At 34.4% G+C, this 14,889-nt stretch overlaps 1 protein-coding gene across 1 annotated transcript in view; it reads left to right on the forward strand.

Annotated features, from left to right (window-relative positions):
• Positions 1 to 14,889, forward strand: part of SNX2 (sorting nexin 2) — a 76,151-nt gene that overhangs the window by 41,932 nt on the left and 19,330 nt on the right. Inside the window, exons 6-7 of the mRNA XM_036740829.1 lie at positions 1,631 to 1,772; positions 7,975 to 8,053. Of these exons, the coding sequence (XP_036596724.1) occupies positions 1,631 to 1,772; positions 7,975 to 8,053 (221 nt within the window). The remainder of the gene's footprint in view (positions 1 to 1,630; positions 1,773 to 7,974; positions 8,054 to 14,889) is intronic.

Here is a 14,889-nt window from a genome sequence, read left to right on the forward strand (position 1 = left end):
TCACAAAAACTGCTGGGGAAATTGGAAAATGGTAGGACAGAAACTGGGCATAGACCAATATCTTACACCATATACCAGAATAAAGTCAAAATGGGTTCTGATTTAGGAATAAAGACTGATACTATAAGCAATTTGGGAAAGCAAGGAATACTTTACCTATCAGATTTATGGAAAAGCAAAGAATTCATGACCCAACAAGAGATAGAGAGCATTACAAAATGCATAATGGATAATTTTGATTACGTTAAATTGAAATGTTTTTGTATAAAAAAAGCCAGTGCAACAAAATAAGGAGAAAAACAGAAAATTGGGAGAAAATCTTTACAACCAGTATCTCTGATAAAGGCCTCATCTCTAAAATATACAGGGAACTGAGTCAAATTTATAGGAATACAAGTCATTCCCCAACTGAGAAATGGTCAAAGGACAGGAACAGACAGTTTTCAGAGGAAGAAATTAAAGATATCTATAGGCAATGAAAAAATGCTCTAAATCACTACTGATTAGAGAAATGCAAATCAAAAAACTCTAAGGTATCACATTGCTCCTGTCAGATTGGCTAAAATGACGAAACAGGAAAATGATAAATGCTGGAGAAGATGTGGGAAAAAATGTTACATTGTTGGTGAAGTTGTGACCTGATCCAGCCACTCTGGAGAGCAATTTGGAACTATGCCAAAGGGCTATAAAAATGTGCTTATCCTTTGACCCAGCAATACCACTTCTAGAGTTGTATCCCAAAGAGATCACACAAGTGGGAAAAGGACCTATATGTACAAAACTATTTATAGCGGCTCTTTTTGTAGTAGCAAAGAAATAAAGGGGATGCCCATCAACTGGGGAATAGCTGAACAAGTTGTGGTATGTGAAGGTAATGGAATACTATTGCGCGATAAGAAATGGGGATAATACAGACTTCATAATAACATGGAAAAACCTACACGATATAGTGCTGAGTGAGTGGAGAAGAACCAGGAGAACATTATACACAACCACAGATATATGGATTCTCTGATGACTAACCTTGATAGACTTCGCTCTTCTCAGCAACACAAGGTGCAAAGACAACTCCAAAGGACTCATGATGGAGAGAGCTATCTACATCCAGAGAAAGAACTATGAAGTATGAATGAAGATTGAGGCACACTGTTTGCTCTCCTTCCCTCCCCCCCCCCCCTTTTTATTCTCTTGTTTGTTTTTAGTTGTTTTGGTTTTGTTTCTTCTTTCTCCTGATTCGTTCCATTGGTCATAATTCTTCTTTACAACTTGACTATTGTGTAAATAAGTTCAACGCGAAGTTATGTGTAGAAGATATATCAGATTCCATGCCGTCTTGGGGAAGGAGGGTTGGGAAGGGGAGGGGGAAAAATCTGGAACTCAAAATTATGTGGAACTGAGCATTGTAAACTAAAAATAAAAAATCTTAATCATAAAAAAAAAAGTGATTTATTGTCCTAAAATCTTGGCTCTTTGGATTTGTCAAACTCTAGATTACTATAGTAGCAAATGACCATGGCAACCTAGTTTTTGACAAACTCAGATTCAGGATTTTGGAACTAGGATATAATTTTAACCTCAACTTATCTATTTAATATTTATCTTAAATTCTTTATTTTCTTATTTTTGACAGACTTCCCTATCCATGTTCAATAAGAATGAATTTTCAGTTAAAAGAAGGTTTAGCGACTTTCTTGGACTGCACAGCAAATTAGCCACAAAGTACTTGCATGTTGGTTATATTGTGCCTCCAGCTCCAGAGAAGAGTATTGTAGGTAAGCATAAATTTGGAAACAGTCTTATTTTTTAATTGTTTACAAGTTTTACTATTCAAATTTATAAATACTTTAATGTTTTTATATTCATTTTCTCCCAAACATTGAAAAAAATTCTTAATGTAGATGCAACATTAAAATATTTCATTTAATGGAATCTGTAGGACTGTTTTAGAATATATACAAGTAATTCCAGTTTTGCTTTCTAATACTTAAAGGATTTGAGCTCAGATATTAAATATTTGACAAGACTATGCTAAGTTAGAAGCAATTGGCTTTTTCTGGCCATTATGCTTTTACTAGTCAGTGGACAAAATGTGACCATGGAAGCAGGTCAGTAGTGAATAGTGATTTCCCAACATCCAGAAAAAAGTGGTGAGAAGTATGTAGCTTAATACCCAGGTAGTATTTTATTGATTTTATGGAACCTAGCCTCTTACATGAAGTATATTTAGATCAAACTATGGTGTTTCTGTTCTCTTACTTATCCCAGTCCCTTGATCCTTAAGCTTTTTCATATTCAACTTTGCTGGGCCTTAAATCTTTGTCTGTTTTTATTAGTCTAGAGTCTTGACTTTTGAAAGTAGGTAGAATTTTATTGACTGCTTTTATAATTTTGAAAACTAATATTATTGATGTTTAAGCCCACCCTTTCTGTTATGGGATCTATCATAGATCTAGAGATTGAAGGACCATCTAGTCCTATCCCTTCATTTTACAAATGAGCGAACTGACCTCTAGGGCAATTAAATTACTTGCTCAAGATAATACAGTAAACATCAAAAGCATTATTAGAACATAGGTTCTCTGATCATGAATTTTTTAGTGTTCTTGCAGTACTGTTGTTATATGAAGGGTTGTATTTGTGTGTGTTGTGTGTTGAAAGTGAACACACCAAATTCTTTTTCTCAAGAGTTTAGTCTACTCCTTCATACTCGCCTAAAAAAGAAATTTCGTTTGAAAAATAAGTTTTGATACCCTCTGAGACCTGATTCTCTGATTTTTTTCTGAACTAGTATAATCTCAAATTCTTTACAGCTTAGGACACTGGAATAAATAGGATACGTACTAAATTCAATTGAGGTAGAAAATCAGGTCCCAAATTTGCCACAGACCATATAGCTTTTGATACTGGGGGCCCTCGGTGAATAACTCAAGATGGTGAAACATTCTTTGTTCAAGTTTCCATATAGTCACAGAAGCTTCTTATAACATTTTTATACAGGCTTTACATTAATTTTTTAATGAAAACTTAAATTTTTAGTGCAGTTTTTTTTAGTTTTTTGAATTTTATTTATTTTATTCTGAACTTAAATAAAACAAGCATTTCTATAACATAAAAGAAAAAGAAAATGATTGTACATGAAACTGCAAATCTGTTATGTACAACTTGCTGTTCTTTTACCTATATAAGGTTATCATGTAACTTTTTTTCCTTTTTTCCCTCCCTCCCACTTCCCCCTTGCTCCCCTGCCCTAGAGATGGCTACCATTAGGCACAAATATGTTTATATATATAAAGTCATTCTATACATGCTTCTATTTATCAGTTCTTTCTCTGGATGCAGATAGCATCTTCCTTCATATATCTTTTGTAGTTAATTTGGGTATTTTATAATAGTCAAAATGACTTACTCTCTCCGAGTCATTCTTAAAACAACATTGTTCTTACCGTGTACAACTTTCTCTTGGTTCTGCTCATTTTGCTCTTCATCATTTATGTAAGTCTGTCCATTTTTTTCTAAGATCATTGAGCTCATCCTCTCTTACAGCACAGTAGTATTCCATCACAATCATATACCACAACTTGTTCAGCCATTCCCAATTGATGGCCATCCCCACTATTTCCAGTTCTTTGCCAACACAGAATTACTATAAATATTTTAGAACATGTAGATTCTTTTCCTATTTCCATAATCATCTTTGGGAAATAGACCTACCAGTAGTATTTTTGGGTCAAAAGATATAGGCAGTTTAATAACTCTCAGCATAATTCCAGATTGCTCTCCAAAATGGTTGGATCAGTTCACAGTTCCACCAGCAGTGAATTAAGGTCCCAATTTTTCCACATCCACCTCCTAATGTTTGTCACTTTCCCTTTCAATCATATTAGCCAACCTGGTTGGTATAAAATGATATCTTGAAGTTGTTTTAATTTGCATTTCTCTAATCAATAATGATTTAGAGCATTTTTGTATGACTATAAATTCTTTTGATTTCTTCATTGTAAAACTGCCTATTCATATCCTTTGACCATTTATAAGTTGGGGAATGACTCATATTCTTATAGATATGAAAAAGTTCTTTATATGTGAGATATGAGACCTTTATCGGAGGAACTGTCTTAATATTTTTCCCCAGTTTCTTAACTGCATTTGTTTTATTTATACAAAACCTTTTTCATTTAACGTAATCCAAATTATCAGTTTTATGCCTCATACTGCTATCTCTTGTTTATTCATAAATTGTTCACCTGTCCATAAATCTGTGTTCTTATATATGTTCATATATTCTGTATTATTCAGATTTTCTTATACTATCTCTCTTTATATCTACGTCATATATCCATTTTGATCTTATCTTGATAAATGTTGTAAGATATTAGTCCATGTGCAATTTCTGCCATACTACCTTCCAGTTTTCCCAACAATTTTTGCCAAATAATTAATTCTTATCCCAAAAAACTTGTCTTTATACTTGTCCGATACAAGTTTACTATATTTTTTTTGCTGCTGTAAATTCTATGTCTGCTGTGTTCCTCTGATCTGCCTTTCTATTTCTTAGCCAGTACCAGGTAATTTGATAATTACTGCCTTATAAGTATAGGTTAAGGTCTGGTACCACTAAGCCACCTTTCTTTACATTCTTTTCATTAGCTCCTTTGATATTCTTGACTTTTTATTCTTTTAAATGAATTTCGTTATTATTTTACTGATTTAGTAAGATAGTTTTTTGGTGATTTAATTAGGACATTGAATATATAAAATATGTAAAATTGTTATTTTTATTATATTGGCCCTGCCTACCCATAAACAATTACTATTTCTCCAATTATTTAAATCTGATTTTATTTGTATAAAAGCTTTTTTATAATTTTGTTTATGTAGTTCCAGGGTTTGTTTTGGTAGGTGTACTCCAAGGTCTTTTATACTTCCCAGAGTTATTTTAAATGGGGTATCTCTTACTATATCTTCTTGCATGGTTTTATGTTTTTTGATATTTCAAAAAAAACCAAATTGCTATGGTATTTAATATTTAATAGACTGTTCCCCTCCCACCCCAAAATTAAATATACAAATTAAACAAAATACAAATTAAACATGATTGTAGAGTTATCATGTGATATATTTATATTCTGTAGAATCCCAAAATGAAGCTAGGGTACTTCATGTTTAAGGATTAGTTAAAATGGATATGTATCCTCGAACAACTGAATATCGTCCTAGTTATATGGAAGACATACAAAAAATTTTAGTGCAGTTTTAAGTTATTATAGCTTATACTGAAACCTTTGGAACACCCTGTTTTTGTTATTTGCTTGATTTTGAGGGCTGGGGGCGGGAAAAGGAAGAAATTTATTAAGACTTGTACGGCTTTCCCTAAGTGTTCATAGGAATATATTCTCAGTTAACTACAGTGAAGCATATGTGTATTGAGAGAGAACATACCAAATTATGTTTCTTATAATACTCATTGTGAGATGATAAAAATAACCTTTCTTTTTTTAGAAACAAAAAAAAGATGCCATTATAATATAAGGAACATGGTTCTGATTCATTTTTTTGAATAAGTTTAGCAGTATTTTTTGTAATGTAGTTGTTGCCACTTCTACCTAGATCTGAAGATATAAAAAGAGACTCTGGTCCAGAGATTCCTAACTATTTTTATGTCATGGACCCCTTTGTCAATCTGAAGTCCATGAGTCTCTAATCACAATAATGTTTTTAAATGCATAATACATATATATATATATATATATATATATATATATATATATATATATATATATATATATATATACACACATAGGATTATGAAGGGAAGCACTTATATTGAAATAGTTATCTAAATGCATTTTTTAAAAAGTTCTTGGACTCCATGTTAAGAACCCCCACACTAGTCTCTGAAGCCTATTCCACAAAATCAGGAACAAAATTCTTATTAACTGACTGGGTTGCCATCAAATCATAATTGATCCTGCTAGGATACAACAAAAGGAAAGGAAAAACTTTACTTTTGTAAAAAAAAGATGGGTTATTGTGGTAATATCAATTTACTCATCAGGTTTTGTGAAATAATGAATTCTTGACCTATTACTAATATATTATAATATATCGTTTCACTACCACCAAGCACTGTAGTTGATTTTAAGGTTTTTAGGAATTGCTGTTATCGTTCTGGGACTAAAACTAACTGAATTACATTAGACTCTGCAAATTATATTTATAGTAACCTAACTACTAAGAATAATTACAATTTATGGTGTGTTCTATTCTTAAGTTTTACAACAGAGAATCCATTTTTAAAAATCTCTGATATATGGCATAGTAGCACTAAAATTAGTTGTTTTTTAATACCTTTATTTATTTTTAGTTTTGAAAATTCATTTCCATAACATTTTGAGTTGCAAATTTCTCCTTATGTCTCCCCTCTACCCAGCCAAAGAGAATGTGTAATTTGATATAGGTTCTACATATACATTCATATTAAACATATTTTTACATTAGTCACATTGTAAAGAAGAATTAGAACCAATGAGAGAAACCATGAGAAAGAAGAAACCAAAAAAAAGAGAGTGAATAATTTGCTTCAATCTGCATTCAGACTCCATAGTTCTTTTTCTGGATGTGGACAGCATTTTCCTTTGTGAGTCTTTTGGAGTTGTCTTAGATCCTTGCATTGCTAAGTAGAGATAAGTCTATGAAACTTAGTCATCACAAATGTGGCTGTTACTATGTACAATGTTCTCCTGGTTCTGCTCACTTCACTCAGCGTCAGTTCATATAAATCTTTCCAGGTTTTTCTGATGTCCACCTGTTCATCATTTCCTTTAGCACAATATTATTCCATTACTTTATATACCACAACTTGTTCAGCCATTCCCCAACTGATGGGCATCCCTCAATTTCCAATTCTTTGCCACTACAAAAAGACCTGCTATAAATATTTTTGTATACGTGGATCCTTTTCCCATTTGTATGATGTTTTTGGGATACAGCCCTAGAAGTAGTATTGCTGGGTCAAAGGGTATGCACAATTTTATAAACCTTTGGGCATAGTTGTGATGTTGTACCTCAGAGTTGTTTTGATTTCTATTTCTCTAACCAATAGTGATTTAGAGCATTTTTTCACATAACTATAGATAGCTTTCATTTCATCTGAAAACTGCCTGTTCATATCCTTTGACCATTTATTGATTGGGGTAAAATTAATTTTGAACACAGTATTATATTGATTTGTTTTAATTTGAACCCTAGTGTTCCACAGACTCCATAATTAGAAAAACATTTCTGATAATCACAATAACCAATATTTTCATAACATTTAAAAGTTTGTCTTAAGATATCAGCTATGACATTCTAATAGGGAAATTTCATGTTAGATTTTGAGTTTGTCATACTGTTAAAAGAATTCTTCCTAAAATTGTGTCAAAGAAGACACAAAAATAATGAAAATGCTTATTTTTGTATTTATCTGGGCAAGTAAATTCTTAAATACTGCCTAAGAATGAAAATATGAAAAGCACTTAATTCCCTGATCAAAAATTCAATTTTATAAATTTCTCAAATCCATTTTTATTTATAAAAGATATATTTATATTACTGTAACTAAAGGAGAAGAAACCTTTACTTTATACTTCTGTTCTAAGAGGCAAAAATGCATCACAACCTAGTTTATGGATTTGTATAGCTGCCTAGAGAGAGACAGACAGACAGACATTAATTAACAGGGTCATTCATAAGAGGAAACTTCATGGGAGTTAAGAAAGTTTTTTTCTTTAACATATAGCATCAATTTCAGAATTTTAAATGTTAATTTTAAAGCCTGTCCTTTTGTGTTTTTCTTGTTTTACTGAAATTTTATTGTATTTTTGGATGTAATGGCCAAATGTAGAGGAAAGAACTCCTTGCTGCAATAGTTGTGATAAAAATTGTTTCAAATACTGTAGAAATTGATTGAAGACTTTGTTAATACCTTCAAAGGCATGACCAAAGTGAAAGTTGGGAAAGAAGATTCATCATCCACTGAATTTGTAGAAAAAAGGAGAGCAGCCCTTGAGAGGTAATACTCTGTATCTTTTCTTCATTATTTCAGTAGTCTAGATCTGATCTTATTGCAGTGTTTATAATGAAACAAGTGTTTCTAAGTTAAACCTGATGTCCCATAATAATAGTACTGTATTTAATACTTAGCCCTTGTCCATATAATGATGACTGGAGCCAAAGATTATGTGTCATATTATACAAATATACAATGAAAATGAGGGACATTGGCAAGTTGAAAATGTTCCTGAGCCACACAGAACAAGAGAAATAAGAGACATCTGCATTTTTCTTTAGAGTGAAGAATTGAAAGTTAGGTAAAGTTTTGTTGATTCTTATGGAACATATGAAAGCTTGGCAAAAGATTATCTGTGTTATTAGGTCTGACTATTTGTGGGTATCAAGTTTAATTGAGCATTGTTAATCTAAACAAAAAATGTTGCTTTTAAATTACTATTAGATATTATGTTTACTTTGGATAGTATGCAAAAATAATAGGATTTGGATACTCTTCCTTGAAGTTTGTTGTAATGGGATTTGATCTGTGTTTTGAAACTGTTTATCTGTCATTCAATTTAATAAGCAGAACTATATTATAATAATAGAGTTGAATACTAAAGATTGATAAATGATTCCTCCCTAACTTAAAAAAATCTGTGGAGGGAAAGTGAGAAGTGTATGAAGTGTGATCTTTGTACCAATTCACTCCCTTCTTACTGTACTAAGGGGTTCATTTTTCTAAATAAATGTATGCATGTGTATATATATATATATATATATATATATATATATATATATATATATATATATATATATATATATATATATATATATATATATATATATGTACACACACACACACACAGCCCTAGGAATATAGAACCAGGAAATGAAGTAGCTAACATCGGAGATAGGGTTAAGCCCTCTGTCTGGACCACTGGTGTTTTCAGGCTAGAAGCTGAACTGGTGGCTCTCCATTTGACTTAAGCAGGGATCAGAGCTTGGAATTGGAGGTAGGAATCAGAGCAGGGTACTTAGTGATAGTAATAATGGTATCCTACCCATTTTCACTTGGGGCCCTGTCAGCAATAGAATCATAGGATCATAGATATAGTAAGGAAGGAGAATTGATAAGAAGAAACCTTGTCAATTGATTTTCTTTCAGCCCATTAATTGAAATCAAGGAATATAAAGAACACACAACAGAGACAGTATTAAGATCTTAAAGTGTAAAGACATAGTTGTCCTTTGTTATTCCTTTACAAAGTGTGAAGATGAAAGCTTGATGAAATTAAAGGGTTTGCATTGGGTGACTGAAGAGTTGATTGCACTCCTGATATACCCTTAAAAGCAAAATACTTTCTCTAATGAGTTAGTTGAAGTAAGAGATGGCTCTAAGGACTGTGACTCCTCATAGGAGATAAGGAAGTTAGCCATGGAAGATGAGCCCATCCTTTGAGACAGAATAGTTCCTTACCTCTCAGGAATAGAGAAAGAGAGAATTGCTCTCTCCTTTGCTACTTCATCCTCCCTTCCTCATCTGCCAACACATTGGCTGTAGAGTCTTGCAATGGAGTTATTGATGTAGTAGGACACCTAAAACCCACAGGAGGGAGACTGCCAAGAGCTGATGCAGGAAATGATTTTGAATGATCTCTGTGAGTCAAGAAGAGAGCCAGCTCTGGCCATTGTGGGGCTATGCTATAGAATAGGCCCAAGAACTCTGATTGAGCAGTGTGCCCAGCAGAGATGCTGCACACCAGGGGTATAGCATGCAGATACAATGAGAAGTAAAAGGATGTTGGGGCCTTGGTCACATGTGTCCCCTAAGTATGTACCTTTGTAATAATATACTGCAATATTATAGATAAACACACCAGTTAGGGCTTGAGCTTGAGCAGGGCTTGAGTAGTTTTAGGAATATAGTCCAGGGCAGCTAGGTAGCACAGTGAGTAGAGCACAGGCCCTGGAGTCAGGAGGACCTGAGTTCAAATCCAGCCTCAGACCCTTGACACACTAGCTGTGTGACCTTGGGTAAGTCACTTAATCCCAATTGACCTGCCTTCCCCCTCTCCAAAAAAAATTAAAAAAAAAGGAATATAGTCCCAAAGTACCTTTAACCTGGGTTAGTTGCCTTCCTATAGACCCAGCCTTATATGTGTGAGTTGTTGAGTAGCCCAGAGAAAGCATTTACCCCAAGATTCAAAGTTTTCCATTGGTTTGCACTCCCAAAATTATAGTCCATCAATACTTTTCCATTAATACCCAGGAAACACAGCTCAAAGCAAAGGCATTTATTTACTGAGATGGCATCGTAAAAACTTACCCTGTAACCTGGATCACACTCTCTTACAGCTATACACAGCATCATGGGAAGGGAGAGCACACCGTTTGGATATACTAGTAGAGAGGCACATTAGGGAAGACACATGGCCAAGGCAGCTCACACTCTAGTATTGCAAGGCCCTTCTCTCCTTAGAGCTACCTCTCTTGCCTTGACTCAGCTGGCTAACTCTGCTGGATGTTGTGTCTTCTACTGAATAAGTCGTTCCCCTGAAAGACTCTGTGGCTGATGGAGGGACCCTGAAGCAATTCCCTTCTCCCTAACCCTGAGGGATAAGGAACTATTCAGTCTCAAGGGCTAGGTTCTTTCATTGCTGACTCTCTTGGGGTTTTCTTCTGCCTCAACTGACTCTGCATAGAGTATGTCTTGTTTTTTTTTAAGGGATCGTCCAGTGTACAGCGAGTCTTTTGGCCAGCTAGTGTCTAGTCATCTTATTCCATCAAGCTAGACATAAGACCTTCATATTTCATAATTGGGTAGTAGATTATAACTGCATCTTTACATGCAGTTTAACAACTTAATACCTAACATCATTATCATCTTAGATTTAGACCTATGTAGTCCAACCCCCTCATTTTACAAACTGAAGCCCAGAGATATTAAGTGACTTGCCTGAGGTCACAGAACTATAGTAAGTTGTTGTCTGTATTATCTGACCCTTGCATTCCTTGATTTTATCAACTTGGCTGAGGGGGAAACCAGGCCATCAGGTATCTTCTGATCAATTCCCTATGGTACCTCTCCCCTTGACCCCAAATTTAGAGCTAGAAAGAACCATAGATGTCATCTAGTCTAAGCCCCTTGTTTTAAAGATGAGGAAACTAAGGATCAAAAAGATTCAATGACTTGCCAAGGGTCACATGGAAAGTGAGCATCAAAGTTGGAATCTGTACGATGATCCTGGAGAATATGTGTTTTCCACTATATCTTGCTGTCTTCAGTCCTCTTTATTGGGGGTTAGTACAAAGACCAGCTCCCAAGTAGACTAGGCTCAAGCCAGAATCCAACAGACTGGCAGGGAAGAAGAGAAGATCCAGCAGTTGTTGTAGAGTAGGTAGCAGGAAGTTACAAGAGAAAAATAGGTAGAGAGGGGGAGAAGGTGGTTGTAGGCAGAAACAGGGAAGGGTATGTATTAAAATCATTCTGATTTCTTTCCTCTCACATTGGAACTATTTTAAAATTTAAATCATTCCACAACCGCTGCTAGTATAAACAATCTAATTACCCTAACTCTCCACTTAAAGGAAACATTTTATTTAGTTTCTACATGTTTAAAGAAATTGAAAAATATGATAGATGCATAGTGAGATCTAGAATTAAATGAGGGCTTTGAATAATTACCTTCCCAACCTGGCACTGCGCCACACTTTCTTAAGACCAAAGCTCTATATTTCACAATTTAAATAAAATAATTCTTAATAGGCTTTAAACATTGAGATTATTAGGTCATAAAGCCAAAGACCTCTTTAAAAAGAATTTGTGAATTTTTTATCACTTCTTTTCTTTGTTTTCCTAATCAAACAGAAAAGAGGAGTATGGAAATGAAAAGCAATCATGGAAAGTAAAGTAGATAATGCATCTAGAGGGAAAAAAAAGTGGGATTGCAAAAAGAACTTAAAAATAAATACAGAGCATAGAAAAAAAGATAAATTTGGTGTGGGGTATAGAAAGTGGTGCAAAGATCAAATACTTTTCAACTTCAAAAATAAAATCACGTGTTTTTGATTGTCGCATTTAATCACCATGAAAAATTTGACTTATAAATGAAGATCTAGATAATTATGGATTTTACAAGTATGTCAGCATTCTTGATTCATATTGATAAAGTTCAATTTTTGAGAGAATTTCTTGGCATGAAAAGTACCTTTCAGTAATTTACTAATAGGAAGGTCTTAAATGATTACTCTGGTGCAGAAAGTATAGCATGTGTATTGTGGTTCTTTGTTGTTGTTGTGTTTGTCCTTCCTTCTTGAAGAGGACCATAACATCAGGAAGATGATGACATGACTTGTAGTTGACTTTGATTTGAGCGAAGGAGGGCCATGCAAGGTCACCAGCCTTTCTCCACCAGAGCCATCTGGATCCAGTGGCCAGATATCAATAAGGACAGCTGGAGATGACCCAGGATGCACTGGGAGACAGCCCTTTTAGGATAAGGCCTTTTCAGTTTCTCACTTTGAGTGAGACAACGCCCATTCAATGAATAGGCATTTTTAAGAAGTAAGTCAAGGGATGGCCCCTTCAATTAAAAAAAAAAATCAAACTGGGAGAGGAAGACCCTCAGGGTTGCTTGCCAAAAGAGAAACAGTTACTATTTACATTACTCTGAGTCGATCCAGGAGGGTCCAAAAAAATAGCCATTAAGTGGTGCTTTGGCAATCTATGAGCTCTGGAGTGAAATGGGTTTAAGGTTTGGTCTTTGAGAAAAAAGGAAGGGAAAAAAAAGGAAAAAGAAAGAAAGAAAGAGGAAGGAAGGAGGGAGGGAGGGAAAAGAAAAGAAAGAAATCTAGCTAGTAAACCCCAAGTTAACTGGGCAACTTTCAGCCATCAAAATTTACTTTCCTTCAGAGAGAGGGAGAGAGAAAGGGAGAGGATGAGCTGAGTTACTCCATTGGTTGGGTCCCCACTCAGGCAGCTCAGATTACTCACAGGTTGCATTTTTCTTTCGTTCTCAAAGAGGACCATGACATCAGGGAGATGATGACAAGACTTGCAGTTGACCTTGATTTGAGTGAGGGAGGGCTATGCAAGGTCACCAGCCTCACTTTTTCCTCCAGAGCCATCTGGGTCCAGTCATCAGGACCCAGGAGATGGCCCCCAGTGTTTGTTGCATAGCAAGAGGGAATGAGTTTTAAAATACAGCAAGAAGAATTTTGGTTAGCATTAGAAGGAACTTTCTGGTTCTAAATTATGAGAAAGGTCATAGTTTAATCATAATCTTTCATTCTGAAAGCAAGGGAATGACCTCTTGAGAGACCCTTCTAGACCTATATGATTCAGTGATTGCATTTGAGCTATTTTAGATGGCGTGCTTGATAAGTAACTTAATGAAGATTTATTGTGCCAAGGACATATAATTTGAATCTGTTGCCTTCTTTCCTGAATTGACAACATAGCATAGTGCTTATTATACCTTCATGCAGAGTGAAGCAATGAGGATAGTTTTAAGAAAATATTGACAGTTGGCCTGGCTGTTTTGTGAGGACAGTTTCCTCACTTAGTCTTTGTTAAATGCTATGCCAGTGAAATTCTCAGTGGAGAAAAGAGAGAAAATGAGACAGAAGGAACAGGGTAATGTGAAGAGTATACTCATTTAATATTAAAGAAAATAAGCAAAGAAAGCAGAGCAAGGCCTTTAGTTTTCCACCTTATCCTACCAATCTCCTTTCCCTTCTATTCCTAATTATTTCCCTGCATATTTGCTACTTTAGTGAGTAAAGAAAGAAAAAATTGGAGGAGAGATGAGAGGCAACTTGATGATGTATTAGGCAAGGCACAGGCCTGGGAACTAACAGACCTGGATTCTTGTACTAACTCTGCCATTAATGAGCTGTGTGACCTCAGGGAAATTGTTTCACCTCCCAAAGTTTCCTGATCTGTAAAATGCAATTAGATTAGATATTTTGTTGGGTCTCTGCAAACTCTCAAGTCCTCTTATGAAATTTGAAAGATGAAGGATTTTGAGGGAAAGAAAAAAAACTTACAAGAAAATCTATTTTCATTGCTAATATTGGCAGAATTTTTTAGGATATCAATATTTTCTAGCATATCGATTGATAAAAATTGCAGTACTTTTAAAAGTTAAATTATATTTACTGTGAAATTCAATGTAAGCAATAAGTTGAAGTTCTTCCAGTTTGCATCATTTAATAGTAAAATAGTAAAACAATAAATATGCCAACTCTTACTATGGGAAAAAAAGTTCACATCATGCGTTTGATGTTAGCTGTGTGACTATAGGCAAATAATTTAGCCTGTCTTACCTAGGTAGCTATTTAAGACATACAGACAAATTGCTGATCTTCATTGGTGGAATGAGTTCTATATCTGGAAATTTCCTACAGCGATGAAATCACAGGTTAATTTTAGCATCCCCCCCTTCCACCACCCAAATACATATTTAGTGTCCAGTTTGGTTAATCCAGAAGACTAACTTGAGTTAGGGAATAAATATTTATATACAGTGTTAAAACTAGGGAACAATAAAAAAAGAGTGGTTGATTTGCCTATACCTGGCCTGGAATCCAGCTCTTTCCTAGGGTGTGGGTCATTGTTTGTCAAATGTAACTAAGATGACTGGCTTGGAAATTAAAGATTTCTTTTGGATTTTCTTGAAGGAATTTGTAATTTATAAAACTAGTGTTCTTATGTTAATATTTCATTTATTTCTTGTATGTCTTTCCAGTGTAAATGAAGGTATATAATGTTCTTTATTTCGTATTATAGGTATGCTTATAAATATTTAAAGTTAAAAATGTATCTATATTATTCTTAAAATATTGTCCCTATTA

Source organism: Trichosurus vulpecula, chromosome 1 (assembly GCF_011100635.1).
Source record: "Trichosurus vulpecula isolate mTriVul1 chromosome 1, mTriVul1.pri, whole genome shotgun sequence".
NCBI classification, from domain to species: domain Eukaryota; kingdom Metazoa; phylum Chordata; class Mammalia; order Diprotodontia; family Phalangeridae; genus Trichosurus; species Trichosurus vulpecula.